At 44.7% G+C, this 15,825-nt stretch overlaps 1 protein-coding gene across 1 annotated transcript in view; it reads left to right on the top strand.

Annotated features, from left to right (window-relative positions):
* The first annotated feature begins 203 nt into the window (after positions 1-203).
* ZNF638 (zinc finger protein 638) overlaps positions 204-15,825 on the top strand; it is a 197,465-nt gene continuing 181,843 nt past the window's right edge. Inside the window, exon 1 of the mRNA XM_068274297.1 lies at positions 204-623. Coding sequence (XP_068130398.1) covers positions 517-623 — 107 coding nt within the window. The 5' untranslated portion in view covers positions 204-516. The remainder of the gene's footprint in view (positions 624-15,825) is intronic.

Here is a 15,825-nt window from a genome sequence, read left to right as displayed (position 1 = left end):
GCAGCGTGGAGTCTGTCAGTGATTATGTACAGACACAGCTGTGCAGCGGCTCTGTGTAAGGTGATTTCCCTGCGGTCTCGCAGAAAGTTTGGGCGTTTGGCTGGCTCACACATGCCTGTGTCTGTCTAGCGGACCCGCCTTCCCCCCATTTAGTGCCAGCTGCCCTGCCCTCTGGTCACAGACCCTCATCTCGCAGCTTTACTCATCTGTCCGGCTCTGGAGGAGCTGCTAAACCTCCCGACAACCAGGGCTTACAGGAATCCCTCTCTCTATCCATCAGCATTCTCATACTCACCTGCCGCATTGTGCCCCCAGGACGCTGACCTGTGGATTTGTCATTGCTCCACATCCTGTTCCCATGCCAGCGTCCTCTGCAGCCCTGGCACCGCCCGTGGCAGCTCCTAGGAAATCGCTGAGGAGCATTTAGCTCACTTCTGCCTCACTCCAGCCTTCTCGGTAAATGCCAGCTTTGCCAGGGCGCCTGGCGTATCTGCGGGTGGCCACGCGGATGGAAAAATGCAACAAACCGGTGAAGAGAAGGGCGGCAAAGAGTGTACCGTTCAGTGCAATGGAGTGAGCCAGCTGCCTAATCTCGGGCAGGGGGTGCCGGACCCGCAGAACAGGTAAAACACTTTCTCGTTCAGTATTACCAGCCGTAAAATATAGTAAATTAAAAAGAAGACAATTCTGGTGTGATGTGAAGCAAAACCTAATCAGAAAGAATGGCACACCTGTGGTTGCTGGTGCTGGGACCCTGCAGCAGCGTAATCCCGAAAATCGAAAGAGGGGTCCGCACACAGACTTCTATGGAACAATGTAGTTTTTATTGTTCCATGCTTTGTCTGCCTGTGCCTTGATAAAGGGGACCGGATAGGCCCTGAAACAATCGTCGGCTCTTAAGACAGTTAGATGTCTTTCATCCTATATTATAATTTGCAAGTGTGTGTGTGCGTGCGTGCGTGTGTGCGTGCGTGCGTGTGTGCGTGCGTGCGTGCGTGCGCGCGCGTGCGTGTGTGTCTGCATGTGTGTGTGTGTCTGCGTGTGGGCGTGCGTGTGTGTGTGTGTGTCTGCGTGTGTGCGTGTCTGCGTGTGTATGTCTGCGTGTGTGTGTCTGTGTGTGTGTGTGTGTGTGTGTCCGTACTTCCAGACCTGACAGCTTGCTGTCTGTGACCCTCATTGCATTGTGGGAAATAACCGCTTTTTCCAACTGCCAAGCATGCAACATCTCCCTGTGTGCATATGCTCTGGACAGCGGTGGTGGATGGGCAATCGAGACACGTCTGTGCACGCATTTTGGCGGGGGAGGGGGAAGCTAGCGGCCGTGGCCTAGCGCACGTTTTTTAACCACCCTGGCGTTCTATTAAGATCGCCAGGGCGGCTGCGGGAGGGTTTTTTTTAAATTAAAAAAAAACTATTTCATGCAGCCAACTGAAAGTTGGCTGCATGAAAGCCCACTAGAGGGCGCTCCGGAGGCGTTCTTCCGATCGCCTCCGGCGCCCAGAATAAACAAGGAAGGCCGCAATGAGCGGCCTTCCTTGTTTTGCTTAGATCGTCGCCATAGCGACGAGCGGAGTGACGTCATGGACGTCAGCCGACGTCCTGACGTCAGCCGCCTCCGATCCAGCCCTTAGCTCTGGCCGGAACTTTTTGTTCCGGCTACGCTGGGCTCAGGCGGCTGGGGGGACCCTCTTTCGCCGCTGCTCGCGGCGAATCGCCGCAGAGCGGCGGCGATCGGGCAGCACACGCGGCTGGCAAAGTGCCGGCTGCGTGTGCTGCTCTTTATTTGAACAAAATCGGCCCAGCAGGGCCTGAGCGGCAGCCATCGGCGGTGATGGACGAGCTGAGCTCGTCCATACCGCTAAGATGGTTAACGGGCGGGCCTTTTTACTAGTTGTTATATAAAAGTCTGTGTGCGGATCCCTCTTTTGATTTTCGGGAAGCAAAACCTGTCTTTATAGTTTGGTAGCATCAAATTAGGTTTTAAAGAACTCCAAGAAGTGTCATTGGGATTGGACGCTGAACAAGAATGGCACTTAGAGTGCCCATTAATGGTACAATCTATCAAACGATCGACCGTTGATCAGATCTGTGCCATTAATGGTGCAGATGGACGACAAATAATCGATTGCTCCATTGGTCCAAATCTCGGAATGACACTTTTAGTCTGAATGGATTCCTTATCCTTTTTCCCTCCATTGGTGGGCCCTAACGGTCGTTTCCGATTGATCGCAGTGATCAGATTGGACATTTGATTATCTGGGAAATTGGATCATTAATGAGCATCTTAAAGGACCACTATTGCAATAATCATAAAAGTGAGTAAAATGAGCTATAAATTACTTTTCTCCTATGTTGCTGTCACTTACAGAAGGTATTAGAAATCTGACAGAACTGACAGGTTTTGGACTAGCTCATCTCCTCATCTCTTCTCAGGGTTTTCTTTATTTTAAAAAGCACTTAGTGAATTAGGCAGTTGCTCCATCCAACTACCAAATAAGTGAGCAGGGAGGCTGGCCAGCATCTTTGTATAAATCCTTTTCAGGAAGTGTCTTTATAAAGAATAAAGGCCATGCTGAGAATCTCCCATGAAGAGATGGACTAGCCCAAAACCTGTCAGTTCTGTCAGATTCCTACTACTGAGGGCTTGTTCACACTAAGGGCGTTTTCTGAATTTTTTTTTAAGCGCTGGCGATTTTCAGAATCGCCCTAAAAACATTTGTGCAATGATTCCCTATGAGAGAGTTCACATCTGAGCGGCTCGATTCCGATCTGCTCACCAAAGCGATGCCTGGACCATTTTCAGGGCAATTTGCCTCAATGGAAGGTATAGGGAAATCGCAAAACATTTAAAAAAGCGCTTTGTATAGTGATTTACCCAGCGCTTTTAAGAATAAATACATTGTAAATACATTGTATTCATTCTTGTCCGGGTCCAAGAGTTCACTTCCTCACTTGCATCAGGAAGTGAAAAAACAAATCGCTCTGTAAAAGCGCTTAGAAAAGCGATTTACAAAAAATCGTATCGTGCAGGTAAGCGCCGGGAGGTGCTAAAAAAAATCACTCACAAATCCGCAAAACTCTGGCGTCAGCGATTTACGTAATTTACGGCTCAGAGTACTCTGGAAGAAATGTACTTCTTACTTGTATGTTTTAACATGTGTTTGAAATGTTACCATTTTTCGCAATAGTGGGAAACTCAACTCAGAACTTTCTCTCTGCTCTAAAACATAAGCCACAGCATGATAACCTTTATGGGAAAAAAAATCTTTATTAGAGCTGTTTGACATTGCAAAAGCTTTTTAAGTGCCAGTGATTTTAAAAAATGCTAGGTGTGACTTTTATAAAATCACATTGCTAAAGTGAGAAAAAACTCCTAGCATTACATTAGAAAGAGCTTTTTCTGAGCGCTTGTGATTTTAAAAGCACTTACTAATGTAATGATTTGTGTGTTCTCACTGGAGCGATGCGATTTTTATAAAAATCCCCTATAGCATAGATTTAACAAGCTTTTCAGATTACTAGCTCTGAAAAGGCTCTTGCAGTACCACCCCTGGCCCATTCACACAGAATTTGCACGATAAATGCAAATTTTTCACTGTACTTTTTTTGCGATTTTTGAGCGATTGCAATTAGCGCTTCCTTAACATTGTAATCGCGATCGCTCAAAAATTGTGAGAAAGCGCTGCATGCATCGCATTAGCTGATAATCGCGAATCGCTGCCGATCACTGCCATATACTTTTATTGCACTAACGCTTTAAGGAGCTCTAGCGATCACCGGCGATTCGGCATTTGGTAAACAATCCTGAAAAAAAACCTGAAAGTTTTACTTGATTTCACATTTGCAGAAGACAGTGAAATGGTTAAGCCTCAGTGTTTACTATATGGAGAGCTGCTTTGGCAGAGCTCTCCTGCAGTCTATTCACAGTTGCTGATAAGAACTAATTAGACAGTTGATCTGTATTTTTGTAATAGGGCTTAATACTGTATTTCAAGCATCCTCAAAAATCCTGAAAAATCTTGCTAGGGCTTATTCTGGGGGTAGGTTTTAAAAAATTTTTTTTTAGGGAAATAGGTTATGTGCACCTTCTGTGTATGAGCTTTGAATGAACATTGAACATCTGCAGTCTGTCTCTCCACAGTCTGTACAGTGTCATAGCAGTATGGGACAGACTCTGCAGTATATACAAAATCATTGTGCGTCACATTGTTCACAGATGTCCTTCGTTCCTCGAAAATCGAGCGGGTGTAGAAAAGCTTTATTGTCTCTGGTAGAAACTGTTTATCATTGTTAAATACATGAGACGAAAGACTTGAAAAGTTTTATACCTACCTGGGGCTTCCTCCAGCCCCCTCCACGCCGATCACTCCCTCGCCGCCATCCTCCGCCTCCTGGATCCTCTGGTAGTTATCCCGTTATCTTCGGCCAGTTGGGCGTACTGCGCATGCATGGTCCGGCTGCGCAAGTGCCCAGCCACATACCATCGCTGGTAGCACTCTGCGACTGCGCAGCATTACTGCACAGGCACAGAACTCTCTCAGCCGCGGGAGCACGATGGAGGACTGCGTCTGTGCCGACTGGCCAAAGAGATTGGCTTTGCTGGAACTTACTGTAGTAAGTCCTGGTACTTTCAGGTTAGGAAGCACCACCACGTCCCCTGCTGACTTTTCCCTACCTCCACCTTCCCTTTGCCACACATCAAATCAAAAAATTCCAAGATACTAAAACATAGGGGAATGGGGGATATAAAAGGGAGTGGCGGGCTGGAGGTGGGAGAGAGGTATGGTGGATAAGCAGTTTGTGGACATTTTTTAGGTTTACAATTCATTATAGTTCATGGACAACAAAGGTACAAGTGGCATATTCAGTTTTAAAAAAGCCAAAATTCTGTTTGTCAGTTCATTGTTGATCCTCTCGGCCTGTGGCATGCTGGGACGTAGTGTGCTGTGATTATCACCGGGGATTCCTCTTCTCTCAGTAGAATGTAGAGTTTTCTCTCATCCTCTGTGAAAGTCTGGAAATAGTTCCATCAATTTCTTAAAGGGCAACTGAAGTGAGAAGGATATGGAGGCTGCCATATGTATTTCCTTTTAACCAATACCAGTTGCCTGGCAGCCCTGCCAGGGTTGCCAACTCATCCCTTTAAATACTGACACATCTAGGTTATACAGGTTCTGGGGCTTCTCACACATAATCCGTGCCTAAACTGCATCTAACTAGCCACAAGACATGTATAATTCATAAGCGTCCGTATTTAAAGGGATGAGTTGGCAACTCTGAGCCCTGCTGATCTAATTGGCTGCAATAGTGCCTGAATAACACCAGAAACAAGTATGCAGCGAATCCAGTCAGATCTGGCATTCTGATTCTGATAATGTCAGAAACACCTGATTTGCTGCATGCTTGTTCAGGGTCTATGGCTAAAAGTATTAGAGGCAGAGGATCAGCAGGACAACCAGGCAACTGTTATTGCTTAAGAGGAAATAAATATGGCAGCCTCCATATCTCCGTCGCCTCACGTTCCCTTTAAAGTGTACCTGAGAGGGGGCTTCCTCCAGCCCCCTTTAGGCCGTGGGCTACCTCAGTATCTCCCCAGGCTGCTCCGATCGTCTACTGGCCATCCCATGACCATAAGCGTTCCGCGACGGCCAATTGTGACTGACAGATATACCAGGACGGCCAGCAGACGATCAGAAGACACTGAGGGAGCCTGCGGCCTGAAGGGGGCTGGAGGGAACCCCAGGTAAGTATAGATGCTTTCATTTCATTCCTCACAGGTTTCCTTTAAAAGTGTCTTTGGTTGCTGTATATTTGCAGCAGTGCGGCAGGAAGTGATTCTCATCCTTAAGGGTCTTCTGCTCACAGTGTTGGCATCATCTATTCTCTTCTTCTTCTTATATTCGGATCAGATCATCTCGGCGCTTGATCCATGCCATGCAGTAGAAATAAAGGTGTATTTTTACGTTTTGTGTTTGTTTATACTATATCAATAATGACAAACCCTTAAGCTGGCCATACACTAGGCCGATTCCCGCCAGATCGACAGCAGATTCAATCACTGGGCTCGAATCTGCTGTCACATCGTTCCCGCAACACGCCGAATTTCGATCCATTTCGTCCGATCCCGTCGATCGCTCTGTGCGTAAAATTACCGTCGATCGCCCGCGGGTAGGGAGCGCGTCGCTAGCGGCGTTCGAGTACCCGACGACCGACGCAATAGAGCCCGCATACATTACCTGCTCCGCCGGCACGACTGCCCCCGGTCACCGCTGCTCCGTCTCCGCGCTGGTCTGGTCTCCGGGTCCGGCATGCTTCACTTCTTCTAGCCCGGCAGGAAGTTTAAACAGTAGAGGGCGCTCTACTGTTTAAACTTCCTGCCGGGCAGGAAGAAGTAAAGCATGCCGGACCTGGAGACCAGAGCGGAGACGGAGCAGCGGTGACCGGGGGCAGTCGCTCCGGCGGAGCAGGTAATGTATGCGGCAGCAGCACCACCACCACAACAGATTGTGAACGGTTTCAGGCTGAAATCGTTTCTTAATCTGTTTGCAGTAAAGGTAGCCATACGATCCCTCTCTGATCAGATTCGATTAGAGAGGGATCTATCTGTTGGTCGAATCTGATGGCAAATCGACCAGTGTATGGCTACCTTAACTTGCAAAAATAACAGGCATATACTCTCATGACATACATGGTAAAAAGTTGAGTCCCTTAAGTATCTATTTATTTTTTTCAAAAACTGTATCTTTGTTTTTTTTCTACAAGTGATTTATTTTGTTAACTATGGGGGGGTGGGAGGGAGCAGAAGAGGTTAATGACTATAGGAGATTTATTATTTAATGTACTTTTACTTTAATTTAAGTTTTTGACCGCTAAATGTCACCACACTTCATCTTGCAAATGTAGAACAGTACACAGGAAGTGAGTGTGTGTGTGTGTTTTACTTTCATTTTATGAATGATCACTGGCTTCTTGATGATGCTGGTGATCATTCTTTCACAGGCACTTTGATCGGCTTTGGGAACACATGTTCCCATTCAATGATCAGTGCTTGGTGGAACGTGGACGGGGGCACCGGCGGTGCGCGAAAACAAGGAAGTGTGTATATATACACGACCCTAATATCGAAGTGAAGTTTTCAGGGGTATATATATATATATATTTTCGTAGCAAGGATCCATAAGTGGTTACAATGGCTGAGCTGTGCAGCAATATCAATGAACATGGAGCACAGTTTAAAGAGATCCTGTACTGAAAAAAACACCCCCCGGGGGGGGGGGGGGGTACTTACCTCAGGAGGGGGAAGCCTCAGGGTCCCAATGAGGCTTCCCCCTCCCCTGTAGCTGCAGGCAATCCAGCACTGGCTCCCCCAAAGTCTCCGGCAATCCTGGCTCGACAAGCCTGACAAGCTAGATTTATTTACCTTCCCTGGCTCCAGCAGGTGGCGCTGCTGCGGCTCTCAACGCGGAAATAGACGATCTCTGTCGGTGTCGGATCCGCTTTACTACGCAGGTGCAGGAGACTTGCGCCTGTGCAGTAGAGCGGGCCGACAGCGACCGGCTATTTCCGCCTATCTCCGAGCGGAGAGCCTATACTGCGCTGGAGCCGGGAAGGTAAATATTTACATCCCCGCTGTTCGGGGAGCTTTATCGCCACCGCCGTGGGACCGAGGAGGTCGGGGAAGCCTCGATCGGATCCGGAGGCTTCCCCCACCCGAGGTGAGTACCCCCCAGGGGAACTTTTTCTCGTTACAGGTTTTCTTTAATGTATTAAACAAAACAAAAAATGAAACAGAGATGAAGCATGTAGATTGGGGTGTTAATGGAACGCGGCTGTTGAAATCTACGCCCTGGCAGGCTGAGGTGGATGTAAACAGCGTCAATTTTAACCACGCTGTTCCAGTTAAGCAAGTAGTTTTTATCATTGGTAAGATATTTAGCACTATCACCGGTGATCAGGGATACTGAAACAAGAACACAATTGCTCAAATGTTTTAAATAGACTTTCTTGGAACCGCTCGTGTGTATATTTATACCCTGCTCCAACCCTGTGTTTTACATTTGGTATGGCTTTAAATTCGTGTAGCTGATTATTGTTCCAGACTGGGTGATTAGGAGAATATTTTATCATTTCTTGAGGACAGCGTTTTTTTTTCATCAGAGTTACTCCTTGTACTGGGAGTATCGTGTTACTTTGTAAATAACGATGCTCTACGGGGCCTATAATAGCTGCCTTGGTGGTAACACGGGCGTTGCCTCGATTGGGGCGGAGCCATTACCGTACATGGGTTAACTGTTTGGAAAGGCTAATCCTCTGAGTTTCATAGGTAGCATTGAAGAGGCTAATGCAAGGGGGTCTTTATATCAACAAGAAGTTGGGGAGCTATATAAACTTCCATTTTTTTTTTTAATCGATTACAAAATTTAGGAGATGAATAACTGTAAACCCCCTCTCCTCAATATAGACCCTATAAACCCTATTCCTGATGCCAAACCCTTCTCCAATGTAAACACCTCCCTGATCTTTGATACCCGCCTTCCTCCATGTAAACCCCTTCCTGATCCATAACCTCCACCCACCATAAATTCCTGATGCCTAACACTAACTCTACCAATGTAAACCCCTCCCTGATGCCTGACCCTAACCCCCTCCCCCCCATGTAAAAACTTCCTGTATGACGGCACCCAAATAATGTGTGACATTGCTAATTCCCATGGAGGGAACTCTTCACGGCTGACTGCTGATCCCACGTTTAACAAGTGAAATCTTTCAACAAAGTCCTTTCGAACCTAAACAGGCGCTCCAGTCAGCTGCTTGATAGCTAAATGGTTTGATATAGAAAATATAGCCAAACTACAAATACATAAATAATCTACCGTAGTTCATGATGTGTGAGAACGTAAACGGTTCTCTTTAAGGGTGAAGTCACTGGCAAGGAAAGCATGCAGTAATTGATCAGAAAGTGATAAACAGCCAACAAGTCTTGGAACAGAACAAGCAGTTCTAAGAATTGGACAAAGTATATCCTGGGGGGAAGAGCAAGAGTGGAAACACATGCAGGTTTTATAATCACTTTTTGTGTACAATATCAATATATCTGGTGCCTCACAGCTAAAGTCTACTTTCAGTAATCACAAAAACAGTGTAAAATTGCAGCAATTTTTTTACCGGGATTTTAATGAAAGTGTATGGGAACGATTTTTAAAAAGCGCTAATCAATCACAAAGCGCTCAGAAAAGCGCTTCTAGTGTAAATGGGCCCTAAAGATGTTCTTTCCTTATCAAAATATTATAATTATTAATTATAAAGCACATTTTCTGCAGCACTTTACAGAGTACATAGCCATGTCTCTGTCTGTCCTCAGAGGGGCTCACAATCTTCTAGTCCCTACCAGTCATAGTCTAATGTATGACCATATCCTACCTAACAAAACCTGTCCCTGTGTACACTCCTGTCGCAGCGTCCTTGGGTCCGTGCTTTTTTGCTACTGCGCATGTGTGCAGCACGGACAGCTGTTGGGACAGGAGGACGGTGCGAGGGAGCGCCGGGCGGGTGTGTGTGCGGGCGAACAGGTGCACACATGCGGCAGGCGGGGGCGCGCGCATGTGCACTGACATGTGGCGGCGGTGTGAGACAGACCTAGAGTCCGATTTTAAACAATTTTAGGTTTAGGTCTCCTAGTTATTATTATAATGTAGTCATGTCACTAACTGTCCTCAGATATGCTGTAATCTAATCTCTGCCATAATTATAGGCTAATGCCCTACTGTAATATTATTATTATTATCATGTATTTATATAACGATGACATCTCCTGCAGCACTTTACATGGTGCATAATCATGTCACTGACTGTCCTCAGGGGAGCTCACAATCTAATCCTACCATAGTCATAGTCTAATGTCCATACCATATTATTATTATTAAGTATTTGTAAAGCAATGATATCTTCTGCAGCACATTACAGAGTACATAGTCATATCACTGGCTGTCCTCAGAGGAGCTCATAATCTAATCCTACCAAAGTCATAGTCTAATGTCCTACTGTATTATAATTTTTTTTAATTTATTTATATAGCATTACATCTTCCACAGCACATTCACAAAACAGTGCTAACTGTTAGCACACTGTGAAAAGTGCTTCACGTGATAACGGTTATCACGTGAAAAATTAGCGTCAACGCGCGAACGCAAATTTTTGCGTGCGATAACCGTTTTCCGCACGCAATCTGTTTTTCATGTAAAACCAGGGCTGTGGAGTCGGTCCAAAAATCCTCCGACTCCTCAGTTTAGGATTCCTCCGACTCCTCGACTCCGACTCCTCTGATTTGCATATTACAATTTTGTTGATTAAAAGTATGTAACGTGAAATTCGTCTTTTAACTGCCAACGCCTAGGAATTTTACAAGACAACTGAAGTGAGAAGGATATGGAGACTACTATATTTATTCCCTTTAGACTAAAACTAGTCCTTGGTAAGAGTACTTGTAAAAGGTACAAACCGGAACAAAGAACATCTATCAGGCCCTAGGCAATGTAACTGTGGGTACATGTAAGAATGATGTGCAGGTACTCTGCAGGGGAATGAGGAGATTCTTCCTCTATTACACATCTGAACATGGATCAGGCCCTAGGCAATGTAACTGTGGGTACATGTAAGAGTGATGTGCAGGTACTCTGCAGGGGAATGAGGAGATTATTCCTCTATTACACATCTGAACATGGATCAGGCCCTAGGCAATGTAACTGTGGACACATGTAAGAGTGATGTGCAGGTACTCTGCAGGGGAATGAGGCTATTCTGCCTATATTACACATTCTTCATGTACAATCTGAACCAGGTTTATGGGCGATAGACAACACCTCTGTGTTCAATGTGCACAACATTCTCAGTGGATTCCCTGCAGCTCTGTGGGGAGTGCATATGTAGAGTATAGTACTACTGTGTAACAAAGTAAACCTAAGACAGATGAAATTAAAGTTTTATACATACCTGGGGCTTCCTCCAGCCGCCTTCAGGATCATCAGTCCCTCGTTGTTCTCCTCCACCACCTGGATCTTCTGCTATGAGTCCAGGTACTGGAGCCAGTCGGGCGTAGTGTGCATGCACACACTCCGCCACCAGGAGCATACTACACCTGTGCAGCACTATTGCGCAGGTGCAGAATGTTCCTGGCTGTGGGAGCGGCATGCGGCCGGACAGCGCTGACTGGCTGAATTACCAGTACTCATATCAGAAGATCCGGGTGGTGGAGGACAGCGAGGGACTGATTGGCCTGAAGAGGGCTGGAGGAAGCCCCAGGTATGTATAAAACTTTACTTTTCATCCGTCTCAGTTAACCTTTAATTTGTAGTCACCAAACCAAATTTTAACAACCTATCAAATTATTTGATTTCATGAACAAAGAGAGTGCATACATTTGCATAAATCAGCATCAGTGCAGAATTATTTCCATCTCTTTGACCATCTCTATTAGTGACACAGCTACACATCAGGCTGTATTCTTACAGCATAGATGTTATTTAGTATATATAAGAGATTCCTGTGTACGCATCATATATACAGTCACAATCAGATATGTATATCTGACCTTAAAAATACGGGGACTGCTTTATTGAAGCAGCACAAGTAACTAATCTTGATTGGTTTATTTCATTTTTGTGGACTAAGCACAGCTATTACTGTATATATACATTATTTTTAATGACTATTATCTGATAAATAGAACATTTTATCATATTTTCTATTTTAATTACAGTTACAAATTCATTAGGAGTCGGAGCATTTTTTCCAGACTCCGACTCCAGACACCCAAAATTGCCCGACTCCACAGCCCTGCGTAAAATGCGCGAAAAGCCGTGCTAACAGTTAGCACCATTTTGTGAGTCAAGCCCATAGTCTTGTCACTTACTATCCTCAGAGGATCTCACAATCTAATCCTGTCATAGTATAATGTCCTACCATATGATTATTATGTATTTATATAGAGCTGCCATATTCTGCAGCACATTACAGAGTACATTGTCATGTCACTGTTATTATTATTATTATGTATTTATATAGCACTGACATCTTCTGCTGCACATTACAGAGTACATAGTCATGTCACTGACTGTCCTCAGAGGAGCTCACAATCTAATCCCTACCATTGTCATAATCTAATGCTAGATACACACCATACAATTTTGTGATAGATAGATGGTTTGCTAGATAATTTCCGACACGTCCGATCTTATTTTCGATCGTTTTTCTGATCAATTTCTCATAGAAGTGAATGGAAATAGATAAGAAAAGATAACAGAACCAAATCGGAAATCGATCGGAAAATTGAATCGTAAATCGATCGGATGTAAAATCGGCTGAAAAAACGCATCGTGTGTACTCAGCATACTGTCCTACCAGATTATTATTATGTATTTATATAGCACTGACCTCTTCTGCAGCACTTTACAGAGTACATGGTCATGTCACTGACTGTCCTTAGAGGAGCTCACAATCTAATCCTACCATAGTCATAGTCTAATGTCCTCCCATATTATTATTATATGTTTATATAGCACTGACATCTTCTGCAGCACTTTACAGAGTACATAGTCATGTCACTGACTGTCCTCACAGGAGCTCACAGTCTCATGCTGGCGATAGATAGATAGATAGATAGATAGATAGATAGATAGATAGATAGATAGATAGATAGATAGATAGACTGCAGTGTATTGGAGAGGCTGTACTAGAAGGAGCCAGGAAGTGGAGGAGACTCTGGGCGCCACCTGCAGTCCTTACATACAAGCTGTTGCTATGTGTCACCTAATCCGCTGTGTATAGTGTCAGAGTGTTTCTGAATGGCAGAACTCACAGTCCCTGCACTGGCTACAGCAGGAGACTGGATAGCTCATCTAATTGAATATCCCTTATTACTAATACACCCAACACAAGCTGCCCTGTCTGGCATCCTGATTATATTGGCATGGGACAGATGCTTGGCATTCCCATTAGACACTTCTTCAAAACCAAGACTGAAAGTGAGATAATGTGCTGGTGCTCTGTGTTCCTGCGGAAGAATTACATTCAGTTCAAACAGCTATAACAGATACAGCCCGCATCTATCCTGATATATTTGTGTACACAGCCTTGCTCCTCCCAGCACCCCCTGCACTGCCCCAGTCTTATTATTCATATAAAGAACCAAGAAAACAGAGTGAGGGTTTAATGGCACAAGAACGTCAAATTAAATGTGAAACGTCCTGTAAAAGACACAGATGAAACTGAGAGCCCAATATGGTGTAGTATTTCAAACAGTGTCGGTGTAGTACAGGGGTCTCAAACTCAATTTACCTGGGGGCCGCAGGAGGCAAAGTCAGGATGAGGCTGGGCCGCATAAGGAATTTCACAATCGCGGCGCATCGCCGCCTCTGCCCGCCCCTCTCACTCTTCCTTCACAGAGAGGGGCGGGGAGAGGCGGCGATCCATGCGGTGATTGACGTCAGGAGGGGCAGAGCTGAAGCTGAAAGCTCTGCCCCTTCCAGGAAATGCTGGCGGATTGCCCCCCCCCCCGGGCGATTTGGGGGCTCTGCAGCCCTCGTTCTGCGGCTGGGATGTGGCGGATTACTTGGGAGCACTGAAGCGAACTATAAGGAAGCTTTTGCCGGCGAGGGCCACAAAATATTGTATCGAGGGCCGCAAATGGCCCGCGGGCCGCGAGTTTGAGACCCCTGGTGTAGTATAAGTAATAGTTGTTTTACTCACAAACAAGGATCGCCGCAAAGGCAACCACTGGAAAGGCAGGCGGGTAGAATTATAACCTGACCCTACTCAGGTAATAAGAAGTCGCTCTCTGTAGACAGGAAAAATGGGAAAACACCCCTCCAAGGGTGGACTAGATCAATTGCAAATAGGTGAAAAACAGAGGCGCCAACAAGAATAAAATAGTTAAAATCCGTTTAAAAGGGGGAAGTTGGTGGACTCACCTCCCTCATGAGAAAAAGAACCGGACAATGACACATTACTATAATTTACAGTATCATTTATTGGGAAGCTCCAAGTATGCAATGCGTTTCACGGGTCACTATCCCGCTTCATCAGGCAATAGGTTTGGAGAACACCGGGGGGAAAAAGGGAACAGATTGCCAGGGGACGCTTGGTACAAGACCCAATAACAGAAATATAGGTCAATTCACATCTAATGAACAAAAGATTAGACAGCATTAATGTCTATCTTATAAAAATCGCTGGAAGGATGGTAAACAATATACCGGTTGGTTTAACCTAAGAAGATCCACATATTCTGGATGTTAAGCAGGCAAATCAAGTAAAATCATGTATATCAACATCTAAATATCTATAAATTAACAACAATCCTGAAGATGTATAACTTGCGGCTTGAGTGCTAATGGTGCATAATACTATGTAAAATGGGGTTGTCCTGAACTTAAATCAATAAAGTGCAAGTGCTTGTAATAATTGACATGAAAACACGCAAATAAACCAATTCACTTACCAATATCTGGTCTGTAGCGTGGCCAAGCACCTCTGTAGATGTGTGCGGCGTCTGGTGGTTCACATATAATGGCGCCAAATCAAGTGTGGTAAGGGGCGGGTCGATGCACCGATATACACATGTTGTGTTTAAATCACCCCTCCTTAAAGGAATACTATCAATACCCAAGTGTTCTAAAATGACAGTGTGCAAATAATGTCTAAGTAGCTGTGTAAACATTTTCCTACTTTTCATGTTAAATATCAGAGGCAAAAACTGTAATTTATTGAGGGTAGGATTTAGCTATATTGGGACAAATCAATTGCAGAAGGGGTGTCTGCTTCAATGCACAGCCAGAGTTGCATATCAGACTACAGAAAGCAAATATCAAACATATCAAACTCTGAAAGCAAAAACAGTATTGAAAGCTGTGACAATTAGTTACATTTCCTCTGCTCTCTTCAGACAGGTCAGTCAGAAACACAGGACACAGAAGCTACAGCTGTTCTCTCTGTCACACACAGAGCTACGCATAGAGTTAACTGATCAAGTGTGAGGGGAATTTCCCCTCTCCTCATGGCTCAGTCAGCCGTCAGTTTTGGCGTCAGTAAACTTTGAAAGTATTTTGCTAACAGTAAACAAAGAAGTGGCTACTAAAATGTATACACCAGTACTTAGCAGCACTTCCCAAACAATTCCTGTGTCAATTGAAAAAAATATGTGAATCGATAGTATTCCTTTAAATGTAAAACGTAACTTTTAATTACAACTCATAATTGGTCACATATGACATAGCATAAAATAGTCCTTGTTACACTTTGTCACAATCGGTTGCCCAACACACGTTTCGCGGTCCATAACATGGTTGCTTCTTCAGAGGCTTAATTTTGGCAGGCATACATTTTGTGAAAAAGGCCAGCCTACTCCAGCAGAACGACCGACACGTCTTCAGATACTTATCAGCCGCATAGGATGGCCTATATGGAAAACTGACAACCACTACAAAGGAGCCTAAGTCTTCTGATACAAACTATAGTGGCGACAACTGGATACTGATCCAAGTGATGATATTTGAGTTGACTGGACGATAAGAACGTGCATAACATCTTCTGATGGGGCTGTACACTTTATGATTTTAAATATCCTTTTTTTCACGAACTGTATACGTGCAAAATTAAGCCTCTGAAGAAGCGACCATGTTATGGACCGCGAAACATGTGTTAGGCAACCGATTGTGACAAACGTGTAACAAGGACTATTTTATGCTATGTCATATGTGACCAATTATGACTGTTGTACTGAAAAGTACTGTACATTTTACATTTAATTTGACATTATTCTGCCCATAAACC

This window comes from Hyperolius riggenbachi, chromosome 1, assembly GCF_040937935.1.
Source record: "Hyperolius riggenbachi isolate aHypRig1 chromosome 1, aHypRig1.pri, whole genome shotgun sequence".
Classification (NCBI taxonomy): domain Eukaryota; kingdom Metazoa; phylum Chordata; class Amphibia; order Anura; family Hyperoliidae; genus Hyperolius; species Hyperolius riggenbachi.
This window is presented reverse-complemented; position numbering and strand designations above follow the sequence as displayed.